The sequence below is a fragment of the Chiloscyllium punctatum genome, chromosome 7 (genome assembly GCF_047496795.1).
Source record: "Chiloscyllium punctatum isolate Juve2018m chromosome 7, sChiPun1.3, whole genome shotgun sequence".
Taxonomy (NCBI): domain Eukaryota; kingdom Metazoa; phylum Chordata; class Chondrichthyes; order Orectolobiformes; family Hemiscylliidae; genus Chiloscyllium; species Chiloscyllium punctatum.
In genome coordinates, this window is record NC_092745.1 from 112,494,000 (window position 1) to 112,519,654 (window position 25,655).

At 43.3% G+C, this 25,655-nt stretch overlaps 1 protein-coding gene across 1 annotated transcript; it reads right to left on the reverse strand.

The window, feature by feature from the left end:
• Positions 1–4,567: 4,567 nt before the first annotated feature.
• rwdd3 (RWD domain containing 3) lies at positions 4,568–22,793 on the reverse strand. The gene is made up of 4 exons (XM_072574605.1): positions 22,648–22,793; positions 17,616–18,100; positions 5,028–5,143; positions 4,568–4,914 (listed from the first exon to the last, which is right to left on the reverse strand). The coding sequence occupies exons 1-4, from the start codon at positions 22,718–22,720 to the stop codon at positions 4,791–4,793; spliced, it is 798 nt and encodes a 265-aa protein (XP_072430706.1). The 5' UTR covers positions 22,721–22,793; the 3' UTR covers positions 4,568–4,790.
• Between the last annotated feature and the right edge of the window lie 2,862 nt (positions 22,794–25,655).

A 25,655-nucleotide genomic window follows, 5' to 3' on the forward strand; every position in this document is an offset into this window, starting at 1 on the left:
GCAGTGTAGAGGACTTGCTCCCACTTGGGAGGTTGGGCTTTGAGGCGGCTACATCGTCTAATCTGGAGCCAAATACTCTGCTACAGGTGGGGCAGATTATAAGGCGGGTGTGTGGGACCTTCTGGATTGTTCTCGGCCTCCATGTGCTCCACCCTATAAATCTCAAAGTGGTTGGCAATTTCACAGATGTTTCTTCTCTAACTTGTGCATTCCAGGGCAAGAGATTCTTGTGTGCCAGAGGGGATGTTGCATATGTTTAGGGAGGCTTTCAGGGTGTTCTTATACCATTTCCTCTGCCTTCCTAGTTATTGCTAACCATGTGGAGCTTAGACAGCAGTTGTTTTGGGAGTCCTGTATTTGGCATTTGGACAACAGGCCCGCTCATCGCAACTGGTGGTGTGTAACAAAAGTGTCTCTATATGATGGAGAGTGGCCTGGGGGAGGATGCTCAGATTGGTACAGCCTGCCAGTGGATTTGCAGGATTTTACAAAGGCAGTGTTGGGCATAATCTTCCACGGTTTGAGGTATTTGCTATATATGTCCATACTTCTGATGCATACAGGAGAGTGAGGACCATGCTCTGTACACGGATCTTGGTGCTGGGTTTGAGATCTCATATTTTGTACACTCTGCTCTTCAGGCATCCGAAGGCTGCCCTGGTCCACTGGAATTAATGTTGGATTTCATCATCAATGTCTGCTCATAGTGAGAGAAGATTCCCATGGTATGGGGAAAGATCCACATTATCCAGGGATGTCATGGATTTTAATGGTTAGGGACAGTTTTGAGTGGTAGGAGCAGGTTGGTAGAGAATCTTTGTTTTCCAAATGTTTAGTCTGAGGCCCATTCTCCCATACATCTACGTGAAAGCTATGGTAGTTTGTATCTTGGCCCCTTGAGGCTGTGTATGTGCAGGTGACATCTGCATATTGCAGCTCAATGATATGTTTGGGTGATCTTGGTTCTAGCCTGGAGGCAAAAGTTCCCCACATCCAAAGGTTAGCGCTACTCTGGCAGGGAGCTTCATGGAGACAGGATGGAGTGCTATGGCAAGAAAGATAGAGAAAAGAATTTGTGTAATAACACAGCCCTATCTGACCCTAGTCTGCACTCATAATGGGTCTGTGAAGAGCCATTGGTGAGAATCACAGTTTGCATGTCATCATGAAGCAGGTAGAATGGTGACAAATTTCTGCAGGCAGTTGGATTTGAGGAGGATATTCTACAATGCCTCATGGCTGAAAGACTCAAACACCTTTGAGAGACCAAAGAAGGCCAAGTACAGAACTTAGTACTGGTCCATGCACTTTTCTTGGCTTCTTCCATTGTGCATTTTGATGGGCAGAAGTTACATTCAGATTTGATGAGGGGTTATTCAAGTACTTGGAAGAGGAACTTGAGGCGGATTCTCATGATGACCTTTTCCACAGAGGGCAGTAGGGAAAGCCCATGTATGTTCCACAGTCATCCTGTCTCCTTGCTTGAATTGGAGATGCCGGTGTTGGACGGGGGTGTACAAAGTTAAAAATCACAACACCAGGTTATAGTCCAACAGGTCCAACACGTCCAAAATCTATTGTGCTTCCAATTAAACCTGTTGGACTATAACCTGGTGTTGTGTGATTTTTAACTCCTTGCTTGAAGGTTGTGACAATTATGGTGCCTGAGATCTCCCATTTTGCTCCCCTCCATCCAGACAAGGACAATGAGGTTATGGATTCATGTCAAGAGTGCCTTTCCGCTGCAATTTTGTACTCCCACTGTGATTGCGCTGAAAAAGCCTAGCACATTGTGGTTATTCGAGAGTTGCTGAGCTTCCTGCGGTCTTTCCACTCATTATCGACTCTTTAGGTCATGGGATTGTTGTTACATCTCAGTCTTCAGTTGCCAATTGGCTTGTTTCCTGTCTCTCATGTTTCGGTGGAATTGCCAGTTCAGGAACACCTTGTGTTTGTTTTCTGGGAAATCCTGGATCTCCTGATCATTTTTGTCAAATTAGTCTTGGCAAGACAACAAAATGTCACAACTACAATGTGAGAAATTGTCTAGGAATGTCCCGTCCACGAAAAGCAACACAAAGAAAACCTAGCTAATTCCTACTCTACTTTATAAACTTTCAATTATCAGTAAAGATGTCATCAACAGTCTCCCACAAAAGGCAATCTAGCTGCCTCCCTCTAAATGCCATCACCAACTCTCCAGCCATTAATAGCCTGGGGGTTACCACGCATCTGGAACAAAACTGGACCAGCCATAAAATACAATGAGCATGGAATTCTGAAGTAACGCACTCTCTAACTCCCTAAAGAGTGCCTCTTTCCTGTACATACATTTTCAGCCACAACAGATTAAATTGACTTTCACTTCCTAACTTGAAAACATTGTCATAAAACCAATCTAATATAATGCAGTGTCAGCGTAACACTGAGATGATGACTTTCTTCAATTGGAGGGTGGTAAATCTTGAGAAACTTCTACCTCAGAAAGCTGTGGAAGTTCAATCACTGAATGTTTCAAGACAGATATCAATAGATTTATAGATAGCAAAGACATCAAGGGACCTGGGGTTAGTGTGGGAAAGTGATATTAAGGTAGATGACCGATCATAGAACATGTAGAACAGGCCCTCAGGCCCTCAATGTCATGCCAACCTGTGAACTAATCTAAGTCCATCCCCCTACACTAGTCCATCATCATCCATGTGCTTATCCAAGGATTGTTTAAATCTCCCTAATGTGGCTGAGTTAACTACATTAGCAGGTAGGGCATTCCACGCCCTTACCACTCTGAGTGAAGAACCTGCCTCTGACATCTGTCTTAAATATATTACCCCTCAATCTGTAGCTATGCCCCTGTGTACAAGCTGACGTCATCCTAAGAAAAAAAGACTTTCACTGTCTGCCCTATCTAATCCTCTGATCATCTTGTATGTCTGTATCAAAACCCCTCTTAGCCTTCTTCTTTCAATGAGAACAGACAAGTCTCTCAGCCTTTCCTCATAAGACCTTCCCTCCAGACCAGGCAACATCCTGGTAAATCTCCTCTGCACCTTTTCCAATGCTTCCACATCCTTTCTGTAATGGGGCGACTAGAACTGTATACAATATTCCTAGTGCGGCTACACTAGTGTTTGTATAGTTGCAGCATGACAATATGGTTCCTGAACTCAATCCCTCTACCAATAAAACCTAATACCTTCTTAACAGCACTATCAACCTGGGGGACAACTTTCAGGGATCTATGTACTTGGTCTCCAAAATCCCTCTGCACATCCATACTACCAAGAATCTTTCCATTGATCTAGTACTCTGCCTTCTTCTTATTCTTCCCAAAGTACATTTAGCTGCAATGAACTCCATTTGCCACCTCTCAGCCCAATTCTGCAGTTTATCTAAATCCCCCTGTAACCTGTAACATTCTTCCACACTGTCCACTACTCCACCAACTTTAGTGTCGTTTGCAAATTTACTAATCCACCCTATGCCTGCATCTAAGTCATTTACAAAAATGACAAACAGCAGTGGTCCCAAAACAGATCCTTGTGACACACCACTAGTAACCGGACGCCAGGCTGAATATTTTCCATCAACCACCACTCACTGCCTTCTTACAGAAAGCCAGTTTCTAATCCAAACTGCTAAATCACCCTCAATCCCATGCCTCTGCATTTTCTCCAACAGCCTACCATGTAGAACCTTATCAAACGCTTTACTGAAGTCCATGTACACTATGTTAACTGCCCTATCCTCATCCACATGCTTGGTCACCTTCTCAAAAAACTCAAATGAGATTTGTGAGACACGACCTGCCCTTGACAAAACCATGTTGACTAGATTAGATTAGATTACTTACAGTGTGGAAACAGGCCCTTCGGCCCAACAAGTCCACACCGCCCCGCCGAAGCGTACCCACCCATACCCCTACATCTACATCGACCCCTTACCTAACACTACGGGCAATTTAGCATGGCCAATTCACCTGACCTGCACATCTTTGGACTGTGGGAGGAAACCGGAGCACCCGGAGGAAACCCACGCAGACACGGGGAGAACGTGCAAACTCCACACAGTCAGTCGCCTGAGGCGGGAATTGAACCCGGGTCTCCGGCGCTGTGAGGCAGCAGTGCTAACCACTGTGCCACCGTGCCGCCCATCTGAAATCAAATTGTTGCTTGCGAGATGATTATAAATCATATCTCTTATAATCCTTTCCAAAACTTTTCCTACAACAGATTAAGGCTCACTGGTCTATAATCATCTGGGTCATCTCTACTGTCCTTCTTGAACAGGGGCACAACATTTGCAATCCTCCAGTCGTCTGGTACGAAACCTGTAGACAATGACGACTCAAAGATCAAAGCCAAATGTAGCTGAATGGTGGAGCAAGCTCGATGGGCAGAATGGCGTACTCCTGCTCCCACGTTTCTATCAAACATTTTCCAGAATTGTCAAACATACTTCCTTTTCTGTGGAGGAGCAGTTTAATAATTGGCCAAACTGCAATCTTAAAGCTAAACATATCAGAATATCAATTCAAATGTACAATACAAAATAGCCATACAAAGTACACATTTAAACCCAATCATTTTATTAGCAAATTCAAACAAAAAAGCATTCAACATTTTTTTTTTGAAGACTTCTTGCAAAGATTTACCTGCCCATGTTTCATGGGTTCGAATGGTTGTCAAACATCACTTAAATATTGGTTGTATTCAGTGAGACTAAGTCCTATTGAAATTCTGTTTGCCTCACAAAGTCACAGCTGTGTGCTTTTATACTCATCCATCAAGTCAGGTTGCAGGAATCTTTGAAAATCTTACAAACTTGTCATACAAGCCTGACAAGCCCAGCGCTTCAAATTCTTGACGCAACTCAGCCCCTGATGTAAACTCTTTCACAGCAAAGCTTGTAAGCCTGAAAGGGAAATTTTTTTTTATTAAAATCAGTACTTCTCATCCAATATTCAGAATGAAACAATTAATCTACTTTGACATGCTGTAATGCAATGTCTATTTGATGAACTTTACCTGAGCTGCCCTGCTTGAAGCTTTACTTCACACAGAACACTTAGCATCTTTTCTTTGCATTTCCTTCCACTGGAGTCCACATCCACCTTAGAGGTTTTCTGGAGGACTAGATAGTCCTTTCCATTTTAACAACAAAAGGACACACAAGTTAAGTGCACAAAGCTGATGATTTTTGAGCAATTCAATTTTAGAAACAGCTGGATTGTGGTACATTGTCCCAACTCATGGCTTTCACCAGATAATTTTTAATTGAAAAGCAAATCAGATGGAACCACATCTAACAATCTTGAGGTGATCTTTATCGTGCATGCTCATCTCTATCACCACTGAATTGAGAATTCTTTAAGGAAAAATAGATCATGTAAATTTTCCCTTAATTCAGCAACTTTAAGCAGGGTGCATAGCTTAATCTAAGAAGCAAAGAAGTCTCCAATTTGATCCCTGATCTTTTCACACGAGCTGGTGTCAGCAGCAGAGGGGTTTTTTTTTACAGCAGGAAGTGGTAAGGACTGGGCAGAAGTGAGGTCAGAGCAGGGAGGCTGTCGGGAAGGCAAGTGATTGCTATTTAAGTAGGTGTGTTCTAAGAAAGTTTGGGAAGTAAACACGTGGCTAAGGGATCGGTGTGGGAAAGACGGATTCCATTTCATGGGGCATTGGCATCAATTTTGGAACCCACAGGGCTCTGTACTGTTGGGACGGGTCTCCACCTGAACTGATCTGGAACCAGTGTTCTAACGAAAAGGATAAATAGAGTGGTCAGTAGGACTTTAAAGTTCTGAGTCGGGGGGGGGGGGGGGGGGAGGGAGAGGGAAAGCAATAGGGAGTTTGGAGATAAATGGAAAGATAAGCAGCAGGTTAGCAGGTGGGTTTAAGCTAGAGGCAGACTAGGAATGCAGCAAAAAGGAAGGATAACTTAGGACATCTTATGATTTCCAATATCTTCAAAGTTTGGGAGATGATTTATAGCTTGGGTGCTCGTTGTTGTGGTTCTGTTCGCCGAGCTGGGAATTTGTCTTGCAAACGTTTCGTCCCCTATCTAGGTGACATCGTCAGTGCTTGGGAGCCTCCTGTGAAGCGCTTCTGTGCTGTTTCTTCCGGCATTTATAGTGGCCTGTCTCTGCCGCTTCCGGTTGTCAGTTCGAGCTGTCCGCTGTAGTGGCCGGTATATTGGGTCCAGGTCGATGTGTTTGTTGATAGAGTCTGTGGATGAGTGCCATGGCAGAGACAGGCCACTATAAATGCCGGAAGAAACAGCACAGAAGCACTTCACATGAGGCTCCCAAGCACTGAGGATGTCACCTAGACAGGGGACGAAACGTTTGCAAGACAAATTCCCAGCTCGGCAAACAGAACCACAACATTTCCAATATCTCTAATAATGATAAGAAAGTTAGCATTAAGGCACTCTACCTGAATGCTTGTGGTATTTGTAACAAAGTTGATGAATTAACAGCACAAATCATTATGAATGATTATGATGTGGTGGGCATCACAGAGACGTGGCTGCAGGGGATTCAGGACTGGCAGTTAAAAATCCAAGGATTTATAACTTATTGAAAAGACAGGGAGGTGGGCAGAGGGGGCGAGGTTGTCTTGTTAGTTAAGAATGAAATTAAATCTATGGCATTGAATGACAAAGGGTCAGAGGATGTGGAGTCTGTGTGGGTGGAGTTGAGGGACCACAAAGGCAAACAAACTATAATGGGAGTTATGTACAGACCTCCCAGCAGTGGTCAGGATCAGGGGCTCAAGATGTACCAGGAAACAGATAGGGCATGTCAGAAAGACAAGGTCACGGTGATCATGCGGGTCTTCAACATGCAGGTGGACTGGGTAAATAATGTTGCCGGTGGATCCAAAGAAAGGGAATTCATGGAATGCTTACAGGATGGCTTTTTGGAACAGCTTGTGATGGAGCCCACAAAGGAGCAGGCTATTCTGGACTTAGTGCTACGGAATGAGTTTATAAAAGATCTGAAAGTAAGGGAAAACTTAGGAGGCAGCGATCATAATATGGTACAGTTCAGTCTGCAGTTCAAAAGAGAGAAGGTAAAATTGGATGTAATGGTGTTACAGTTAAATAAAGGTAATTACAGGGGCATGAGAGAGAAACTGACAAAAATTGACTGGAAGCAGAGCCTAGTGGGGAAGAGTTTCTGACAGGAGTTTCTGGGTGTAATTGAGTACACAGTACAGAGGTTCATCCCAAAGAAAAGAAAGATTATCCAGTGTTGGCGGTGGGGGTGAAAAGCAAACAGCCATGGCTAACACAGGAAGTCAGGAAATGCAACACAGAAAAACAGAGACCCAATAAAGTGGTCAAGAGCACTGGGAAATCAGAAAATTGGCAAGACTACAAAAACAAATAGGATAACAAAGAGAGAAAGAAAGGAGAGGATCAAATATTAAGGCAAGCTAGCCAGTAATATTAGAAATGATAGTAAAAGTTTCTTTCAATACATAAGAAACAAACGAAAGGCAAAAATAGACATTGGGCCACTTCAAACTGATGTAGGAAGGCTAGTGACGGGAGATAAGGAAATAGCTGAAGAACTTAATAAGTACTAAATGTCAGTCTTCACAGTGGAAGACATGAGTAATATCCCAACAATTAAGGTGAGTCAGGGGGCAGAGTTGAGTATGGTAGCCATTACAAAAGAGAAAGTGCTAGAAAAGCTAAAAGGTTTAAAAATTGATAAATCTCCTGGCCCGGATGGGCTACATCCTAGAGTTCTGAGAGGTGGCTGAGGAAATAGTGGAGGCACTGACTGTGATCTTTCAAAATTATCTGGAGTCAGGGAAAGTCCCAGATGATTAGAAAATCGCTGTTGTAACCCCCTTGTTCAAAAAAGGATCAAGACAAAAGATGGAAAATTACAGGCCGATTAGCCTAAAATTCTTGGAAGTGCAAAGTTGGAGGTAAAATTCTAGAAACCATCGTTAAGGATAAGATTCCTAAATTCTTGGAAGTGCAAAGTTGGATTAGAACAAGTCAGCATGGATTTAGTATGGCGAGGTTGTTCCTGACAAACCTGTTAGAATTCTTTGAAGAGGTAACAAGTAGGTTAGACCAGGGAAACCCAGTGGATGTTATCTATCTAGACTTTGAAAAGGCCTTTAATAATGTGCCTCACGGGAGGCTGCTGAGTAAGGTGAGAGCCCATGGTGTTCAAGGTGAGCTACTGGCATGGATTGAGGATTGGCTGTCTGACAGAAGGCAAAGAGTTGGGATAAAAGGTTCTTTTTTTTGGAATGGCAGCCGGTGACAAATGATGTCCCACAGGGTTCAGTGTTGGGGCTGCAGCTGTTCACTTTATATATTAATAATCTGAATGAAGGGACCGGGGGCATTCTGGTGAAGTTTGCCGATGATATAGAGTTAGGTGGAGAGGCTGCAGAAAAGCTTAGACAGTTTCGGAGAGTGGTCCAGGAAATGGCTGACGAAATTCAACATGAGTAAATGCGAGGTCTTGCACTTTGGAAAAAAGAATATAGGCATGGGCTATTTTGTAAGCGATGAGAAAATTCTTAAAGCCAAAGTACAAAGAGATCTGGGAGTGTTTATCCAGGATTCTCTAAAGGTTAACTTGCAGGTTGAGTCAGTGATTAAGAAAGCAAACGTAATGTTGTCATTTATCTCAAGACTGTTGGAATATAAAAACAGCGATGTGCTTCTGGGACTTTATAACGCTCTAGTTAGGCCCCATTTAGAATACGGTGTCCAAATTTGGGCCCCACACCTCAGGAAGGACATACTGACACTGAGCATGTCCAGCAGAAATTCACTCGGATGATCCCGGGAATAGTAGGCCTAACATACGATGAACGGCTCAGAATCCTGGGATTGTATTCATTTAGAGTTTAGACGGTTGAGGGGAGATCTAATAGAAACTTACAAGATAATGTATGGCTTAGAAATGGTGGACGCCGGGAAGTTGTTTCCATTAGGCAGGGAGACTAGGACCTGTGGGCACAGCCTTAGAATTAGAGGGTGTCAACTTTGAACAGATGATATGAGGCATTTCTTCAACCAGGGAGTGGTGGGCCTGTGGAATTCATTGACATGGAGCGCAGTGGTGGCCGGAGCATTAAATGTCTTCAAGGCAGAGATTGATAAATTCTTGATCTTGCAAGGAATTAAGGGTAGCGGGGAAGAGTGTGGATAAGTGAAGTTGTAATGCCCATCAGCCATGATTGAATGGTGGAGTGGCCTCGATGGGCCGAATGGCCTTACTTCCACTCCTGTGTCTTATGGTCTTATGATCTTAATGTCAGGCACCTTTGAGCTAAAGGAAGAGAAGCAGTCCAAGATGGATGCTTCTCATCATATCAAGTGAATCTTCTCAAAGTACAATAAACTTTTTATTATTTGGCACCTAAGGGACCAGGAATGTGCCGATTAATCAAATAATGGGATAATCAGGAGATCCACAACATAATATAAAAACACATGCTAAGTAATAGAAGTGTAATTCAGGGGCATATACGTCACTGTTAAACTTTAATTACAGCATAAATCACTGAAATAATAATGCAACTTTGCCTTAAATAAAACATACTGGTAGAGAGCCTTCTCATTCTCAATCTCAACTGACAATCCAGACTTGCAGAGATTGAGGTATTTGAGGAGAAACTGAATCAACTGTTGAACTGGAGCCCACAAGAGAGCAGGCTATTCTGGACCTAGTGCTTTGCAATGAACCAGACTCTATAAAAGATCTTAAAGTAAGGGAACCCTTAGGAAGTAGCGACCATAATATGGTAGAGTTCAGTCTGGAGTTTGAAAGGGAGAAGGCAAAATCGGATGTAATGGTGTTACAGTTGAATAAAGGTAATTATGAGGGCATGAGAGAGGAACTGACTAAAATAGACTGGAAGCAGAGGCTAACCGGGAAGACAGTAGAGCAAAAATGGCAGGAGTTTGTAGGTATAATTGAGGACACTGTACAGAGGTTCATTCCCAAGAAAAGAAAGATTAACCGGGGAGGGATTAGACAACCTTGGCTGACAAAGGAAGTCAGGAAATGTATTAAAGAAAAAGAGAGATCCTATAAAGTGGCTAAGAACAGTGGGAAATCAGAAGATTGGGAAGGATACAAAAGCAAACAGAGGATAACAAAGAGTGTAATAAGAAATGAGAGGATCAAATATGAAGGTAGGCTAGCCAGTAATATTAGAAATAATAGTAAAAGTTTCTTTCAGTACATAAGAAACAAACAACAGGCAAAAGTAGACATTGGGCCACTTCAAACTGATGCAGGAAGCCTAGTGATGGGAGATAAGGAAATAGCAGGAGAACTTAACAAGTACTTTGCGTCAGTTTTCACAGTGGATTGACATGAGTAATATCCCAAAAATTAAAGGGTGTCACGGGGCTGAGTTGAGTATGGTTGCCATTACGAAAGAGATAGTGCTAGAAAAGTGAAAAAGTCTTAAAATTGATAAATCTCCTGGCCCCGATGGGATACACCCTAGAGTTCTGAGAGACGTGGCTGAGGAAATAGCAGAGGCATTGGTTGAGATCTTTCAAGAGTCACTGGAGTCAGGAAAGGTCCCGGATGATTGGAAGATGGCTGTTGTAACCCCCTTGTTCAAGAAAGGATCAAGGCAAAAGATGGAAAATTATAGGCCAATCAGCTTAACCTCGGTTGTTGGTAAAATTCTAGAATCCATCATTAAGGATGAGGTTTCTAAATTCTTGGAAGAGCAGAGTCTGATTAGAACAAGTCAACATGGATTTAGTAAAGGGAGGACATGCCTGACAAACCTGTTGGAATTTTTTGAAGAGGTAACAAGTAGGTTAGACCAGGGAAACCCAGTGGATGTGGTCTATCTAGACTTTCAAAAGGCCTTTGATAAGGTGCCACACGGGAGGCTGCTGAGCAAGGTGAGGGCCCATGGTGTTCGAGGTGAGCTGCTGGGACGGATTGAGGATTGGCTGTCTAACAGAAGGCAGAGAGTTGGGATAAAAGGTTCTTTTTCAGAATGGCAGCCGGTGACGAGCGGTGTCCCGCAGGGTTCGGTGCTGGGGCCACAGCTGTTCGCATTATATATTAATGATTTGGATGAGGGAACCGGGGGCATTCTAGCGAAGTTTGCCGATGATACCAAGTTAGGTGGACAGGCAGGTAGTACTGAGGAAGTGGGGAGGCTAAAGAAGGATCTAGACAGGTTGGGAGAGTGGTCCAGGAAATGGCTGATGGAATTTAACGTGAGCAAGTGCGAGGTCTTGCACTTTGGCAAAAAGAATAAAAGCATGGACTACTTTCTAAATGGTGAGAAAATTAATAAAGCCAAAACACAAAGGGATCTGGCAGTGCTAGTCGAGGATTCTCTAAAGGTAAACATGCAGGTTGAGTCCGTGATTAAGAAAGCGAATACAATGTTGTCTCTTATCTCAAGAGGGTTGGAATATAAAAGCAGAGATGTACTACTAAGACTTTATAAAGCTCTGGTTAGGCCCCATTTGGAGTACTGTGTCCAGTTTTGGTCCCCACACCTCAGGAAGGACATACTGGCACTGGAACGTGTCCAGCGGAGATTCACATGGATGATCCCTGGAATGACAGGTCTAGCATATGAGGAACAGCTGAGGATACTGGGATTGTATTCGTTGGAGTTCAGAAGATTAAGGGGAGACTTAATAGAGACGTACAAAATAATACATGGCTTGGAAAAGGTGGATGCTAGGAAATTGTTTCCGTTAGACGAGGAGACTAGGACCCGTGGACATTAGAGGGGGTCATTTCAGAACAGAAATGCGGAGACATTTCTTCAGCCAGAGAGTGGTGGGCCTGTGGAATTCATTGCCACGGAGTGCAGTGGAAGCCGGGACGCTAAATGTCCTCAAGGCCGAGATTGATAGATTCTTGTTGTCTAGAGGAATTAAGGGCTACGGGGAGAACGCTGGTAAGTGGAGCTGAAATGCGCATCAGCCATGATTGAATGGCGGAGTGGACTCGATGGGCCAAATGGCCTTACTTCCACTCCTATGTCTTATGGTCTTATGGTCTTATTTTGTGTGGCCCTTCGATTGAACAATAAGTATATTTACGCTGAGGTAAATACATTTACAAACTATAATAATTGTACAGATTAATCCAGCAAACATCACAGGATTTGAGGGATGTTTTTTGTACTGATTCTTAAAGGACTGGTTAAAATCAAGTTTGCCGTACCTGTTGGTCAACTTGTGCAAGGGATGCCAAGACTTGGACTCAGCTTCCACATGCTTGCACTGAACCAATGTTGGATCCGAGCTGAGGAACTGGAGTCGGGGCTGCACACATGACAGCATACCAGGGAATGGGAAAGGGTCCTGGACAGGTAACTACAGCAGGTGGTCACACCCCTCAGCTGAAGTATTTAACATTTGAGCTGGATATCAGTGTCAAGATCTGCCAGTGAGGCAGCGAGGTAGAATTGAGGGGTAGCTTGCAAAGAGTCTCAGCATCTACAAATGTCCAACAGGGACCAAGTTCTTGCAAGCTGAGTGAATGAGAGTGAGGTGGATGAGCAAACTGACCACACACTTTTAGTACAGGAAGGCATTCAGCAATGGGGGGAGGTAACTGGGAATTTGTAGTTGTAGGGGACAGTGTATTTAGGGAGATAGATGCCATTTACAGTCGTCGTAAAAGCTGGTTATGGAAGTTGTGTTGCCACCTCTTCCCACCCTACCTCTTGCAAAAATGCCATCCCGTATTCCCAATTCCTCCGCCTCCGCTGTATCTGCTCCCAGGAGGACCAGTTCCACCACAGAACACACCAGATGGCCTCCTTCTTTAGAGACCGCAATTTCCCTTCCCCACGTGGTTAAAGATGCCCTCCAACGCATCTTGTCCACATCCCGCACCTCCGCCCTCAGACCCTACCCCTCCAACCGTAACAAGGACAGAACGCCCCTGGTGCTCACCTTCCACCCTACCAACCTTCGCACAGACCAAATCATCCGCCGACATTTCCGCCACCTCCAAACAGACCCCACCACCAGGGATATATTTCCCTCCCCACTCCTTTCCGCCTTCCGCAAAGACCATTCCCTCCGTGACTACCTGGTCAGGTCCACGTCCCCCTACAATCTACCCTCCCATCCTGGCACCTTCCCCTGCCACCGCAGGAATTGCAAAACCTGCACCCTCACCTCCTCCCTCACCTCCATCCAAGGCCCTAAAGGAGCCTTCCACATCCAAAGTTTTACCAGCACATCCACTAATATCGTTTATTGTATCCGTTGCTCCCAATGCGGTCTCCTCTACATTGGGGAGACTGGACGCCTCCTAGCAAAGCGCTTTAAGGAACATCTCTGGGACACCCGCACCAATCAACCACACCGCCCTGTGGCCCAACATTTCAACTCCCCCTCCCACTCTGCCGAGGACATGGAGGTCCTGGGCCTCCTTCACCGCCGCTCCCTCACCACCAGACGCCAGGAGGAAGAACGCCTCATCTTCCTCCTTGGAACACTTCAACCCCAGGGCATCAATGTGGACTTCAACAGTTTCCTCATTTCCCCTTTCCCCACCTCACCCTAGTTCCAAATTTCCAGCTCAGCACTGTCCCCATGACTTGTCTTACCTGCCTATCTTCTTTTCCACCTATCCACTCCACCCTCCTCCTTGACCTATCACCTTCATCCCCTCCCCCACTCACCTATTGTACTCTATGCTACTTTCTCCTAACCCCCACCCTCCTCTAGCTTATCTCTCCACCCTTCAGGCTCTCTGCCTTTATTCCTGATGAAGGGCTTTTGCCCGAAATGTTGATTTTACTGCTCCTCGGATTCTGCCTGAACTGCTGTGCTCTTCCAGCACCACTAATCCTGGTTTCCAGCATCTGCAGTCATTGTTTTTACTAAGTTGTGTTGCCTGCCCAGAGGCACAGTTAAGGGCATCGCCTCAGGGTTGGAAAGGAACTTGGAGAGGCAAGGGAGCAATCCAGTTGTCATCATCCCCATTGATACCAATGACATTAAGAAGACTAGTAGGTAGTTCTGAAAGACTTTGAACAGTTAGGAGCCAAACTAAACAGGACAGTCTCCAAAGTAATGATCTCAGGATAACTACCTGCGCCACAGGCAAACTGAAATGTGGTAAATAACGTCAAGAAATTTAGTGCATGGCTCAAAAATTGATGTGGGAGGAGATGATTTCAATTCATGGGGCACTGGCACCAGTACTGGATAGAAGGGAAATATTTTGGCATCATGGGCTTCACTTATATTGTAATGGGACCAGAGTCCTGGTGAATCAAATAACAAGGGCTGTATAGAGAGCTTTAAACTAAACCAAGATGGAAGTGAGAGTCCTGAAGAGGGGATTTGTAGGCTGACAGAGCAAAAGATTTTGGCAGCAAAGGAGGACATTTGTTTCGGTAACTATAAGGGACAGAGTGCACAAATATAAATGGTGCTCTATTTATAAATAGGATCAAAGTAGGAAAAAAAATTAGTGAAAGGACTGTATTAAATGTTCTTTACTTATGTAGTATTCAGGACAAAATAAATGAGTAAATGGCAGAACTAAAAGTTAACAGGTATGATCATTACTGAGACTTTTTTACAAGGCAATCAAATCTGGGAACTGAATATTTAGGGGTCTGTGAATTCTTGAAATGGCAGACAGGAAGAAAAGGGTAGTCGGGTGGCTTAGTTAGTACAGTATGGAATTAGTATAACAGCAAGAGATGATCTGGATTGAAAGTCATGGAATCCTTATGGGTGGATGGAAAGAAATAACAAGCGCGAGAGGCACTAGTGGGAGCAGTCTCTAGCAATGTTCCCTCTAAGCTGTGTTGCTCTAATATTCTGCACACAGGAATTAGAGACTACTTCCGGAAGTCACTGCCATGCATGTGGCTCAGAGGTCCCTGCGGTCAGTAAGAAAATTAGAGGGAACACTGATCTATAGGCCCCCTAACAGTAGCTAAATGTGGGACAGAGAATAAATCGGAGCTAATGAGGCCATGTATTATTAAAAAAACTCATTAATCATGTATGACTTTAATCTTCATATAGATTGGGAAAATCAAATTGGCAAAGGTAACCACAAGGAAGAGTATTCAGGAAAACCTTATCAAACAATATATTTTGAATAATCAGGGATTATGCTATTTTGGATCTACTGACATATAATAAAGCAGGCTTAATAAATAATCTCAGAGTAAAAGATGCGCAAGAAAACAATGATTATAATAAGATAGATTTGTGCATTCAGTTTGAGAGTGAGAAACTGGAGTCAAAAACAATTGTGCTAAACTTGAATAAGGGTAATCTCAAAAGAATGACGGCAATCTTGGCTGGAATGGACTGGGAACGGAGTTTAGCAGCAAAGACAGTTGACAAAGAATGGTTGTATTTAAGAAAACAGTTCATCTATTGCAATATATTTGCGATTCATCCATTTCTCACTACATCCTAGTGAGAAAGAATTCGAGCAAGGGAATAAACAACCATGATTAACCAAGAAAGTTGCGGATAGTATTAAATTGAAAGAAAAAGCATACAATGTAACAAAGAGTAGTGGCAACACTGAGGATTGAGAAAATTATAAAAACCAACAACAGATCATCATAAAAATAATAAAGTGGGATAAAATAAACTAGGAGGGTAAACTAGCAAGTAATACAAAATGAATAATAGATGTTTTTAAAATACAAAGGGAACAGAGAGGCAAAGTGAACATAGGCCTCTTAGAGAGTGTGGCTGGGGAAATAAGAATGGGGAATCAAGAAATAGCAGGGCAGATGAATAAATATTGTGCATCAGTCATCGTGTTAGACACTTAGAGCATTCCAAAAGGCTAAATAATCAAGGAGAAAAAGCCAGGCTGGAAATAAATACAATAACTAACACTACACGGAAAATAAAACTAGGGAAACAAATAAGGCTAAAGCCAATAGTTTTCTTTCCGGCTATGTGGGCCTCCAAGGTCCGTGCACAGCAGCAAATTCCAGAACCAAGATCGGGATGTCGAAGGCTGATTGTTATGCATGGAACCTTGGAGCAGCTGTAAGCGCAGTCATGCAGTGCAGAAGGAACATTGGTTCCCTGGGCCTAATCCCAGGAGATCAAAGGAACTAGCTGCAGAGATGGTGGGTACAACGGCAATGATTTTCCGAAACTTGTTAGATTCTGGAAAATCGCAGAAGATTGGAAACTGCAAATGTAACACTGCTATTCAAAAAGAGAGAGATGAGAAACAAGTGGCTCTAGGTCAATTAGCTTAGCGTCTGTCATAGGAAAATATTAGTGACTACTATAAACGATATTCTACCAAAGCATTTAGTAGGGCTTGGAATGCCCTACCTGCCAATGTAGTCAACTCAGCCACAGTAGGGAGATTTAAACAAACTTATTTGGATTTCCAAAATACTTTTGATAAGTTATCACACATAACACTACTTAACAAGGTAGGAACAGTTGGGAGCATTTTCCTAACTAATAAAAGACAAAGACTTGGGATAATAGGGGCGCTTTCAGGATGGCAACCTGTAACTAGTGAAGTGTCATAGGGATAACTCCCCAGGTTACAATTATTTACCACTTATATGCCTGACGTAGGTGATGGAAGTGAATGTACCATAGCCAAGTTTGCAGATGATACCACAATAGATGGAGAAGCAAGTAGTGAGGAGACACAGTTTGTAGTCAGATAGAAATACATTAAGTGAGTAGAAAAAAAATTGACAGGCTAAAATCTAATGTAGAAAAGTGTGCACATTTTAGGATGAATAGAGGAGTTAAACATTATGTAAATAAAGGAAGATTGCAGATAGCTATCCAACAGAGGCATTTTGGGGTCCTCGCGCATGATATCAAAAAGCTAACGTTCAAGTTTAGCATATAATAGAGAAAGCAATTGGAATGTTGGCCCTTAGTTCAAAGAGGGTGATGTGTAAAAGCAGAGAAGCCTTGTAAAGTTATATAAGACATGAATCAGCCAACACCTAGAACACTAAGTTTTGGTCCCATTATCAAAGGAAAGACTTATTTGAGGCAATCCAGAAAAGCTCACAAGATTGATCCCAGGTATGAAGGGATTTTCTGATGATAAGAGGTGGAGTAAGTTGGGTCTGTACTCACTGAGAAAGGGAAAGACAGGCAACCTTATTGAAGCAAGCAACATTCTAGAAGGCTTGAAGGGTAGATGTGGACAGGCTGTTTCCCCTTGTGAGAGAGTCTAGGGCCAGAACGCATAATTTCAGAGTAAGAGGTCTCCCATTTAAGACAGAGAGGAAAACAAATTTCATCTCGCTGAGGGTTGTGAATTTATGCAAGTGGAGTTAAGGATTATTAGATCAAGCATGATCTCACTGAACAGCTCAGCAGACCCGATGGGCTGAATGACATATTTCTGGTCCCCTATCACTGGTCTTACATCTTGCTGTTGAATAATGGCCTCTTATGGCTCTTACCAAAGCATGCAAACTAAAACTACACTGCAGCAAGGAGCCAAGAACTTCGGGAGAGCCAGAGATAGAAGATTAACAGGAAAAGAACATTTTTTAAAGACACAATACGTAACTTATTGAAATGGAAAAGGCCCGATAGATTAATAAAATCACAACTCTGAGAAGCAAGATAATTACCTTGATATCTTTCCTCTCTCCCTGCAGAAGAATTAATATGAGCTTTCCCAGGAACATCAGTCTTCCAGTGAGTCTGAGGTCAGAAGTCCACTTCTCTATGCTCTTTATGTACTTTGCTTTGGCTCTCATGTGATCTAAGTGCAAAAGTGCCATCCACACGCCACCATCTGCACTGCAAAGCTGCTGTGAACTGTCACCTTCACTGGTCTGGTCCCCTAAGACATGGTCAGCATCATCCTTAAAGTTCTGCTGGAGCCACGTCATCAACTCATAAACCATAGGCTGGCCAAGAAGAGAGTCTGCATATTGCATCAAACTCCGCTTCAAATCACAACACTGCTTGCGGTTAAGCTGATCTGAGCAGATGGAGATGTCTGGAAGGCACACAGGATACTCAGGGGATAAATGAAAAGTGACTTTTAACTGGATTTTCTTTGCATGGTGTTCACAGATGGTATGGATTTGGAAAGTAATCCCCTCGGATTCTGTAACACATCAAATAAATTCAACATTGCAGATTTAGCATTGAGATTGTAACTTTTCCACAAACGCATCATAGTTTAGTGAATTAAAGTCAGCACTGAATCCTCAGTATAATAAACATTAAGTTGCTTTGCAAAATCTGTCTCAGGTCAGCTACTTCCTCCACAGCACTTGCTGATGGATTGCTAACGGAGTTTTTGTAATAATTAATCACGCAAGCAATCACAACAGCCTATCTTAGGATTCCAACAAAAAACAAGGCCAAAATAAATGTAACTTTTTAAAAGTTTACAACTTTTTCAGCACATCCTAAACCCAGACAGAAACACATATCTTTAACCCACTGTCATAAACATGCTCAACTGCACAAATACAGACCCAATGATCAAAGATAGTCAACCTACAGCTCAAAGAAAATGTGGAGCCATAAACCCTCGATAATTCAAACCTAAAAGACCAGGCAACCTGTCGTATTTGCAAATATATCACTGATTAACTAGGTTGTCCCAATATTGATGTTTCACTGATGCGTTTAAATTCTAAATTAGAATACAAAGATCTGTTAATATCACCAACTTGAAATATGTACTAATTCTAGAATCCATAGAGTTTGGAAGCAGACCATTCAACCCACTGAATGACACTGACCCTCTGAAAAGCATCCCACCCTGACCCACCACATTCCCATAACTCTGCATTTCACATAGCTAATCTACCTAGCCTTCACATCCTCACACACACACTACGAGTAATTTAGCATGGCCAATCCACCTAACCTGCACATTTTTGGACTGTGGGAGGAAACCAGAGCACCAGAGGAGATCCACGCGTGGATAATGTGCAAACCCCACATAGTCACCCGAGGCTGAGATTGAACCAGGCTCCCTGGCACTGTGAGGCAACAGTGCTAACACTGAGCCACTATGCCATCCTCAAAATAACTACTAACAGCTACCAACATGCCTTTTTAAAACATTTTTCATTACCTTCAGATGGATCACAAAAGTGTTTCATTGTCAAGGAAGTGCATTCAGTTTTAGTCACAATAGTATTGCAAGGAAATGCCGTTTGGGCATGCACAATAAGATTCCAAGAACAAAATTTGCCTTATACTACCTCATTGTCTGCCTCTAGCCAAGCTGGCTGAAGGATACCTGGGTGCTAAGATTCCTAAAAAACTTCAAACAGTGTCATGGGACCCATCCAAGAGAGCAATTTCACATCTTTTATTCAAAAGCCAGCACCTACAATAATATAGCACTTCCCACAGTATTGCAATGAAGTGCCATTTTCAACACTGCTCCGGCCTGAGGTCTGTGCGTTGACCTCAAATCTTACTTAATCAAAGATGAGAGTGCTATCACTGAGCCATGACTCATACTAACTGCATTTGAAAGTTATCATTCCAGCCAGAAGGCACAAAGATTTGATTAATACTCTGAAATTGGTGATGCCATTGATCTCCCATGGCACTAATCTAGAAACACTGACACCAAATTAACTGTGCAGGTGATGGAGGGCTAAAGCAACACCAGCACCAGAGATGGGTGATCTGAGGTGGTGGAAAGTGATACATAAACGCAAGTTCATTCCTGCTTATTTTTTGGATGAGGAATCCAACAGATGGATTTGCAATTGCTCAACAATCCTGCAGATAATGTTCACAATTCTGAAGAAAATTGATGACCATTTCCAGAATTTTGCTTTTATTTATTTATAGCAAAAGAAGCAATGGTAACCTTTGGAAAAAAAACATATTTCCATGAGCGGTTATGATCTGGAAGATGCTGAGTCCCGGAAGCAGATTCAGTTGTGGCTTGGGAAAGAAAATTGGGTAACTCTCAGAATCACAGACTTGTTACGATGTAGGAGGGGGCCACGCTTCCCATTGTAAAAAATAACCAAAAGAATTGCAGATGCTGAAAATCAGAAACAAAAACAGAAATTGCTGGAAAAGCTCAGCAGGTCTGGCAGCATCTGAGGAGAGAAATCAGAGTTAATGTTTTGAGTGTGGTGCCCCTTCCTTAGAACTTGCCATGGTGCCCACACAGACTCTCCAATGAGGATTATCACTTAGTACCATATTTCTCTCTGCCTTTTCCCCAATTCTTTACAAATTGTTTCAAGCAAATAACCATCCAACACCCTCAAATGTTCAGTCGACTGCCTCCACCACATTACCAGGCAATACATTCCAGACCTGAACCACTTATACAAAAAGGGTTTTTGCACCATATCATATTCACTACATTTGTTAACCACTTCAATGCAAGGACAAAGGTGTGTAACTAACTGAGTCACCCTTGCAGAAAATCAGTACCAACATGGCAGGCTGAATGGCCATCTGTATTTTACAACAATTCGATAATTCCATGTCTGAGCTGTAGGAAATACAGGAGTTTCACTGGGGGAGCAGGAGCTCCAGGATTTCCATGTCTGAGTAGCAGGAATCTCACTGAGAGATCAGGAGATCCAGTGTCTGTGTCTGAGCTGCAGGAATCTCACTGAAGGGTCAGGAGATCCTGAAACCATGTGTCTGAGCTGAAGGAATACCACTAAGTCATCAGATGATCTGGGGTCTGTTTCTGAGCTGCAAGAATTTCACTGAGAGATCAGCTGATCTCAGGTCTGTGTGTCTGAGCAGGAATCTCACTGAGAATCATAGAATCCCTTACTGTGTGGAAACAGGCCCTTTGGCCCAACAGGTCCACACTGACCCTCAAAATATCAACCACCCAGACCCATTCCCCTCCATTTACCCTGGACTAACACACCTAACCTACATATTCCTGAACACTATGGGCAACTTAGCATTGCCAATTCACATAACCTGCACTTCTGTGGATTGTGGGAGGAAATCAGAACACCCGGAGGAAACTCACGCAGACACAGAGAGAATGTGCAAACTCCACACAGACAATTGCCCGAGGCTGGAATCAAACCCGGGTCCCTGGCACCGTGAGGCAGCGGTGCTAATCATTGAGCCACTGTGCCACCCCAAAGTATTTGAAATAATGAATGGTTTCGTTAAAGTAACTAACCAGAAGTTCAGTAGCCAGAGACCACCTTTCAAGTTTCACGACACCCTTCCTATAGGAGGGAGACCAGAATTACAGGCAATACTCCAAAAACACCAAACCAATGATCTGTACAGCCACAACATAACCAACTCCAGTACTCAATGCACTGACCAATAAAAATAAGCTTATCAAATGCCTTCTTCATTATCTTATCTATCTGTGACTCCACTTTTAAGGAACTATAAACCTGCACTCCAAGGTCTCTTTGTTCAGCAACACTCCCCAGGACCTTACCATTAAGTGTAAAGGTCATATCCTGATTTGCCTTTCCAAAATGCAGCAACTCACATTTATCTAAATTAAACTCCATCTGCCACTCTTCAACCCATTGGCCCACCTGATCAAGATCCCATTGTACTCTGAGGTAACCTTCATTAGTGTACACTACACCTCCAATTTTAGTGTCATCTGCAAACTTACTAACTATACCTCTTATGTTCACATCTTATATGAACGACAAAAAGCATTGGACCCAGCACTGAGCCAGTGGCACACCGCTGGTCACCAGCCTCCAATCTGAAGAGCAACCCTCCACCACCACCCTCCTCTCCCAGACTTGTTGTGGATTGATGTCCTTTAAGTTATATAACCAAATGTACATGGGCTACAGTTTACTGCCGGCCTGAATCACCTTTCATTTCTTGTACACATTCAGTAACAACATCAAGTTCAACATGAATATTATCAAACCATATCTCCGTTGGCCTGTTCACTGTCACACTTCATGTTCAACATTCAGTTCGAGATAAAATGAAATTTTCATCAATTAATTGTTAATAAGACTACAGCCATTGTTTTGATCCCCATCAAATCTCTCTAGGTCAATAGTAAAGGTCTTTTCCCTCAGGTGGTGGGTGGGGGGGGCAGGATGAATTCGAAACTAGAGGGCCTATTTGTAAGATGAGAGCAGAAAGATTTAAAAGGGGGGGGCAGATGATCTAGGGTCTATCTGTCTGAGCTGCAGGAATCTCACTAAGGGATCAGGAGATCCAGGGTCTAAGTGCCTGAGCTGCAGAAATCTCACTGAGGGATCAGGAGATCCAGGGTCTCAGTGTCTGAGCTGCAGGAATCTCACTGAGGGATCAGGAGATCCAGGGTCTAAGTGTCTGAGCTGCAGGAATCTCACTGAGGGATCGGGAGATCCAGGGTCTAAGTGTCTGAGCTGCAGGAATCTCACTAAGGGATCAGGAGATCCAGGGTCTAAGTGCCTGAGCTGCAGAAATCTCACTGAGGGATCAGGAGATCCAGGGTCTGAGTGTCTGAGCTGCAAGAATCTCACTGAGGGATCAGGAGATCCAGGGTCTAAGTGTCTGAGCTGCAGGAATCTCACTGAGGGATCGGGAGATCCAGGGTCTAAGTGTCTGAGCTGCAGGAATCTCACTGAGGGATCAGGAGGTGCAGGCTCTGAGATATTACATCTGAGCTGCAGCAACTGAACCCCCAGATCCCGGAGAGCTGCAAATCTTCACCTGATTCAGACAGCAGCTGGAAATCTTCGCTATAAATGGCTCCCAGAGCAGCCACTTCCTCCTGTGCGGCCATGGAGCGTGGAGCGAGTTCCGGGGGGTGGCGGCTTCAGCGTCCTTCCGCTGGCCGGGCTCCAGGCACTGACAGGCGGCGGGGCGGGGTAGGGCAGCTGCAGCCGCTGTTTATACTGTGGGACTGGCCGGGGGGGAGAGAGCAAGTATTGTCCATTAGGGGAACTCGAACCTAAATTTCATAAAACGTACAAAACAAAACACAAAGCCTGGAATACTCCTTCACCAACAAGAGAAGTTTATTTGTGGGAAAAGGCAGCAAGATTGTAACAAACCTTTCAGAATGCTGTTACATTGAAACAAATAGAAACGCTGCAGTAACATGTTTCCCGTGTAATGGGACATTCACGCCCAGGAAAACAGGACTATCTTAAGGCTCCAACTGAGACCCCCCTCCAGCGATTGATGTGAAATTGAATCTCTAGCTGCACTGTAAATGAACTCTAAGATGGATGTAATAATGCCACAGGCAACAGGATTTCAAAGGGAAAAAAAACCAGGCATTTTTCAATGTTGTGGCCAATTTTTTATACTCTTATCAATGGGAGAATGACAGTGAGGGGCACAGATCTCACATCTAAATCTGATGTTTGCCCTTTGAACTGTATATATTCTATTTTAGGTAGTGTTCATTTAATTTGTAGTAATTATGAATGCTCTTGGAGTTTAGGCTGTACCCAATACCATCCACCTACGCTCAACAGGACAATTTACAAATCCAACAGATGGGAAACTAATGTACTAGTGTAAAATGTATCAAACAGTCGGTGACATTTTTAAACTATAATTAATTATTTTCACCCATGATGTGTTACACTGGGTAAGTCAGAATTTCTACAGCTGTTAAAGGGTTAGCCTTATACTTTCACAAGTTGTGAGAGTGTTTGAGATAGAAATGCAACACTATAGGTTCCTGGCTCCTTGAGAGTGGAGTTACAGGTAGATAGGATAGTGAAGAAGGCGTTTGGTATTCTGTCCTTTAGTGGTCAGAGTATTGAGTGTAGAGGTTGGGAGGTCATGTTGCGACTGTACCGGACATTGGTTAGGCCACTGTTGGAATATTGAGTGCAATTCTGGTCTTCCTATCAGAGAGGTGTTGTGAAACTTGAAAGGGTTCAGAAAAGATTGACAAGGATGTTGCCAGGGTTGGAGGACTGGAGCTACAGGGAGAGGTTGAATAGGCTAGAGCTGTTTTCCCTGGAGCATCAGAAGCTGAAGGGTGACCTTGTAGAGGTTTATAAAATCATGAGCGGCATGTATAGGATAAATAGATAAACTCTTTTCCCTGGGGTTGGGGGGAGTCCAGAACTAGAGGGCATAGGTTTAAGATGAGAGGGGAAAGATATAAAAGAGACCTAAGGTGCAACTTTTTCACTCAGAGGGTGGTAAGTGTATGGAATGAGCTGCCAGAGGAAGTGGTGAAGGCGAGTACAATTGCAACATTTAAAAGGCATCTGGAAGGGTATATGAATAGGAAGGGTTTGGAGGGATTTGGGCAAGGTGCTGGCAGGTGGGATTAGATTGGGTTGGGATATTTGATTGCATGGACGGGTTGGACCAAAGGGTCTTTTTCTGTGTTGTACATCTCTGTGACTCTATGACTCTATACTCAGGTGACACCAGCTTTCTGTAGTCATGTGAAGTTTAATATGAGGTACATTCAATGCAGATATCCATTTTAGGGCCTGTTCAATAAATACTCATTGCAAGTAACATTGGTCTTGAGAGAACTTGTAACAGTGTCAGAATGAGCTGGGATTTAGAACTTTTAAAAAAATTACTTGAATGTGCATTTGAAATGTCATAACATTCAAGTCTCTGGGCCTACTGCTGGAAAATAGGACTAGTGTAGATTTAGCATTATTTTGACTCAGTGGGCCAAAAGGCCTCTTTCTGTATGGCATGATCTGATGATTAACTTTCCAAATGTAGACTGGGACTGCCATAGTGTTATGGGCTTGGATGGAGAAGAATTTGTTAAGTGTGTACAAGAACACTTTCTGATGCAGAATGTGGATGCACCTACGAGAGAAGATGCAAAACTTGACTTCACTATTGGGAAATAAAACAGAGAGGTGACTGAGGTGTCAGTGGAGGAGCACAGTGACCATAATTCTATAAGTTTTAAAATAGAGGTGGAAAAGGACAGACCAGATCTAAAAGTTAACACCAATTTTGACAGTATTAGGCAAGAACTTTCAACAGTTGATTGGGTCCAGATGTTCGCAGGTAAAGGGATGACCAGAAAATGTGAATCCGTCAGAAATGAGATAATGAGAGTCCAGAGACAGTATGTTCCTATTAGAACTGGTAGGTATAGGGAATGCTGGATGACTAAAGGATTTGAGGTTTTGGTCAAGAATAAGAAGGAAGCAAATGTCAAGTAAATCTCTAGAAGGTTCAGGTGACCTCAGGCAACTGACTGTGTGGAGTTTGCACATTCTCTCCGTGTCTGCGTGGGTTTCCTCCGGGTGCTCCGGTTTCCTCCCACAGTCCAAAGATGTGCAGGTCAGGTGAATTGGCCATGCTAAATTGCCCGTAGAGTTAGGTAAGGGGTAGATGTAGGGGTATGGGTGGGTTGCGCTTCGGCGGGGCGGTGTGGACTTGTTGGGCCGAAGGGCCTGTTTCCACACTGTAAGTAATCTAAAAAAAAAGGTAGTAAGAGTAAATGTAAGAGGGAAATCAGGAGGGCAAAAAGGGGACACAAAGTAGCTTTGGCAAATAGGGTGAATGAGAATACAAAGAGTTTTTACAAATATATTAAGGACAAAAGGGCAACTCGGGAGAGAATAGGGCCCCTCAAAAAATCAGCAAGGCGGCCTTTGTGTGGAGCTGCAGAAAATGGGGAAGAGATACTAAATGAGTTTTTTGCATCAGTATTTGCTGTGGAAAAGGACATGGGAGATATAGAATGTAGGGAAATAGATGGTGACATCTTG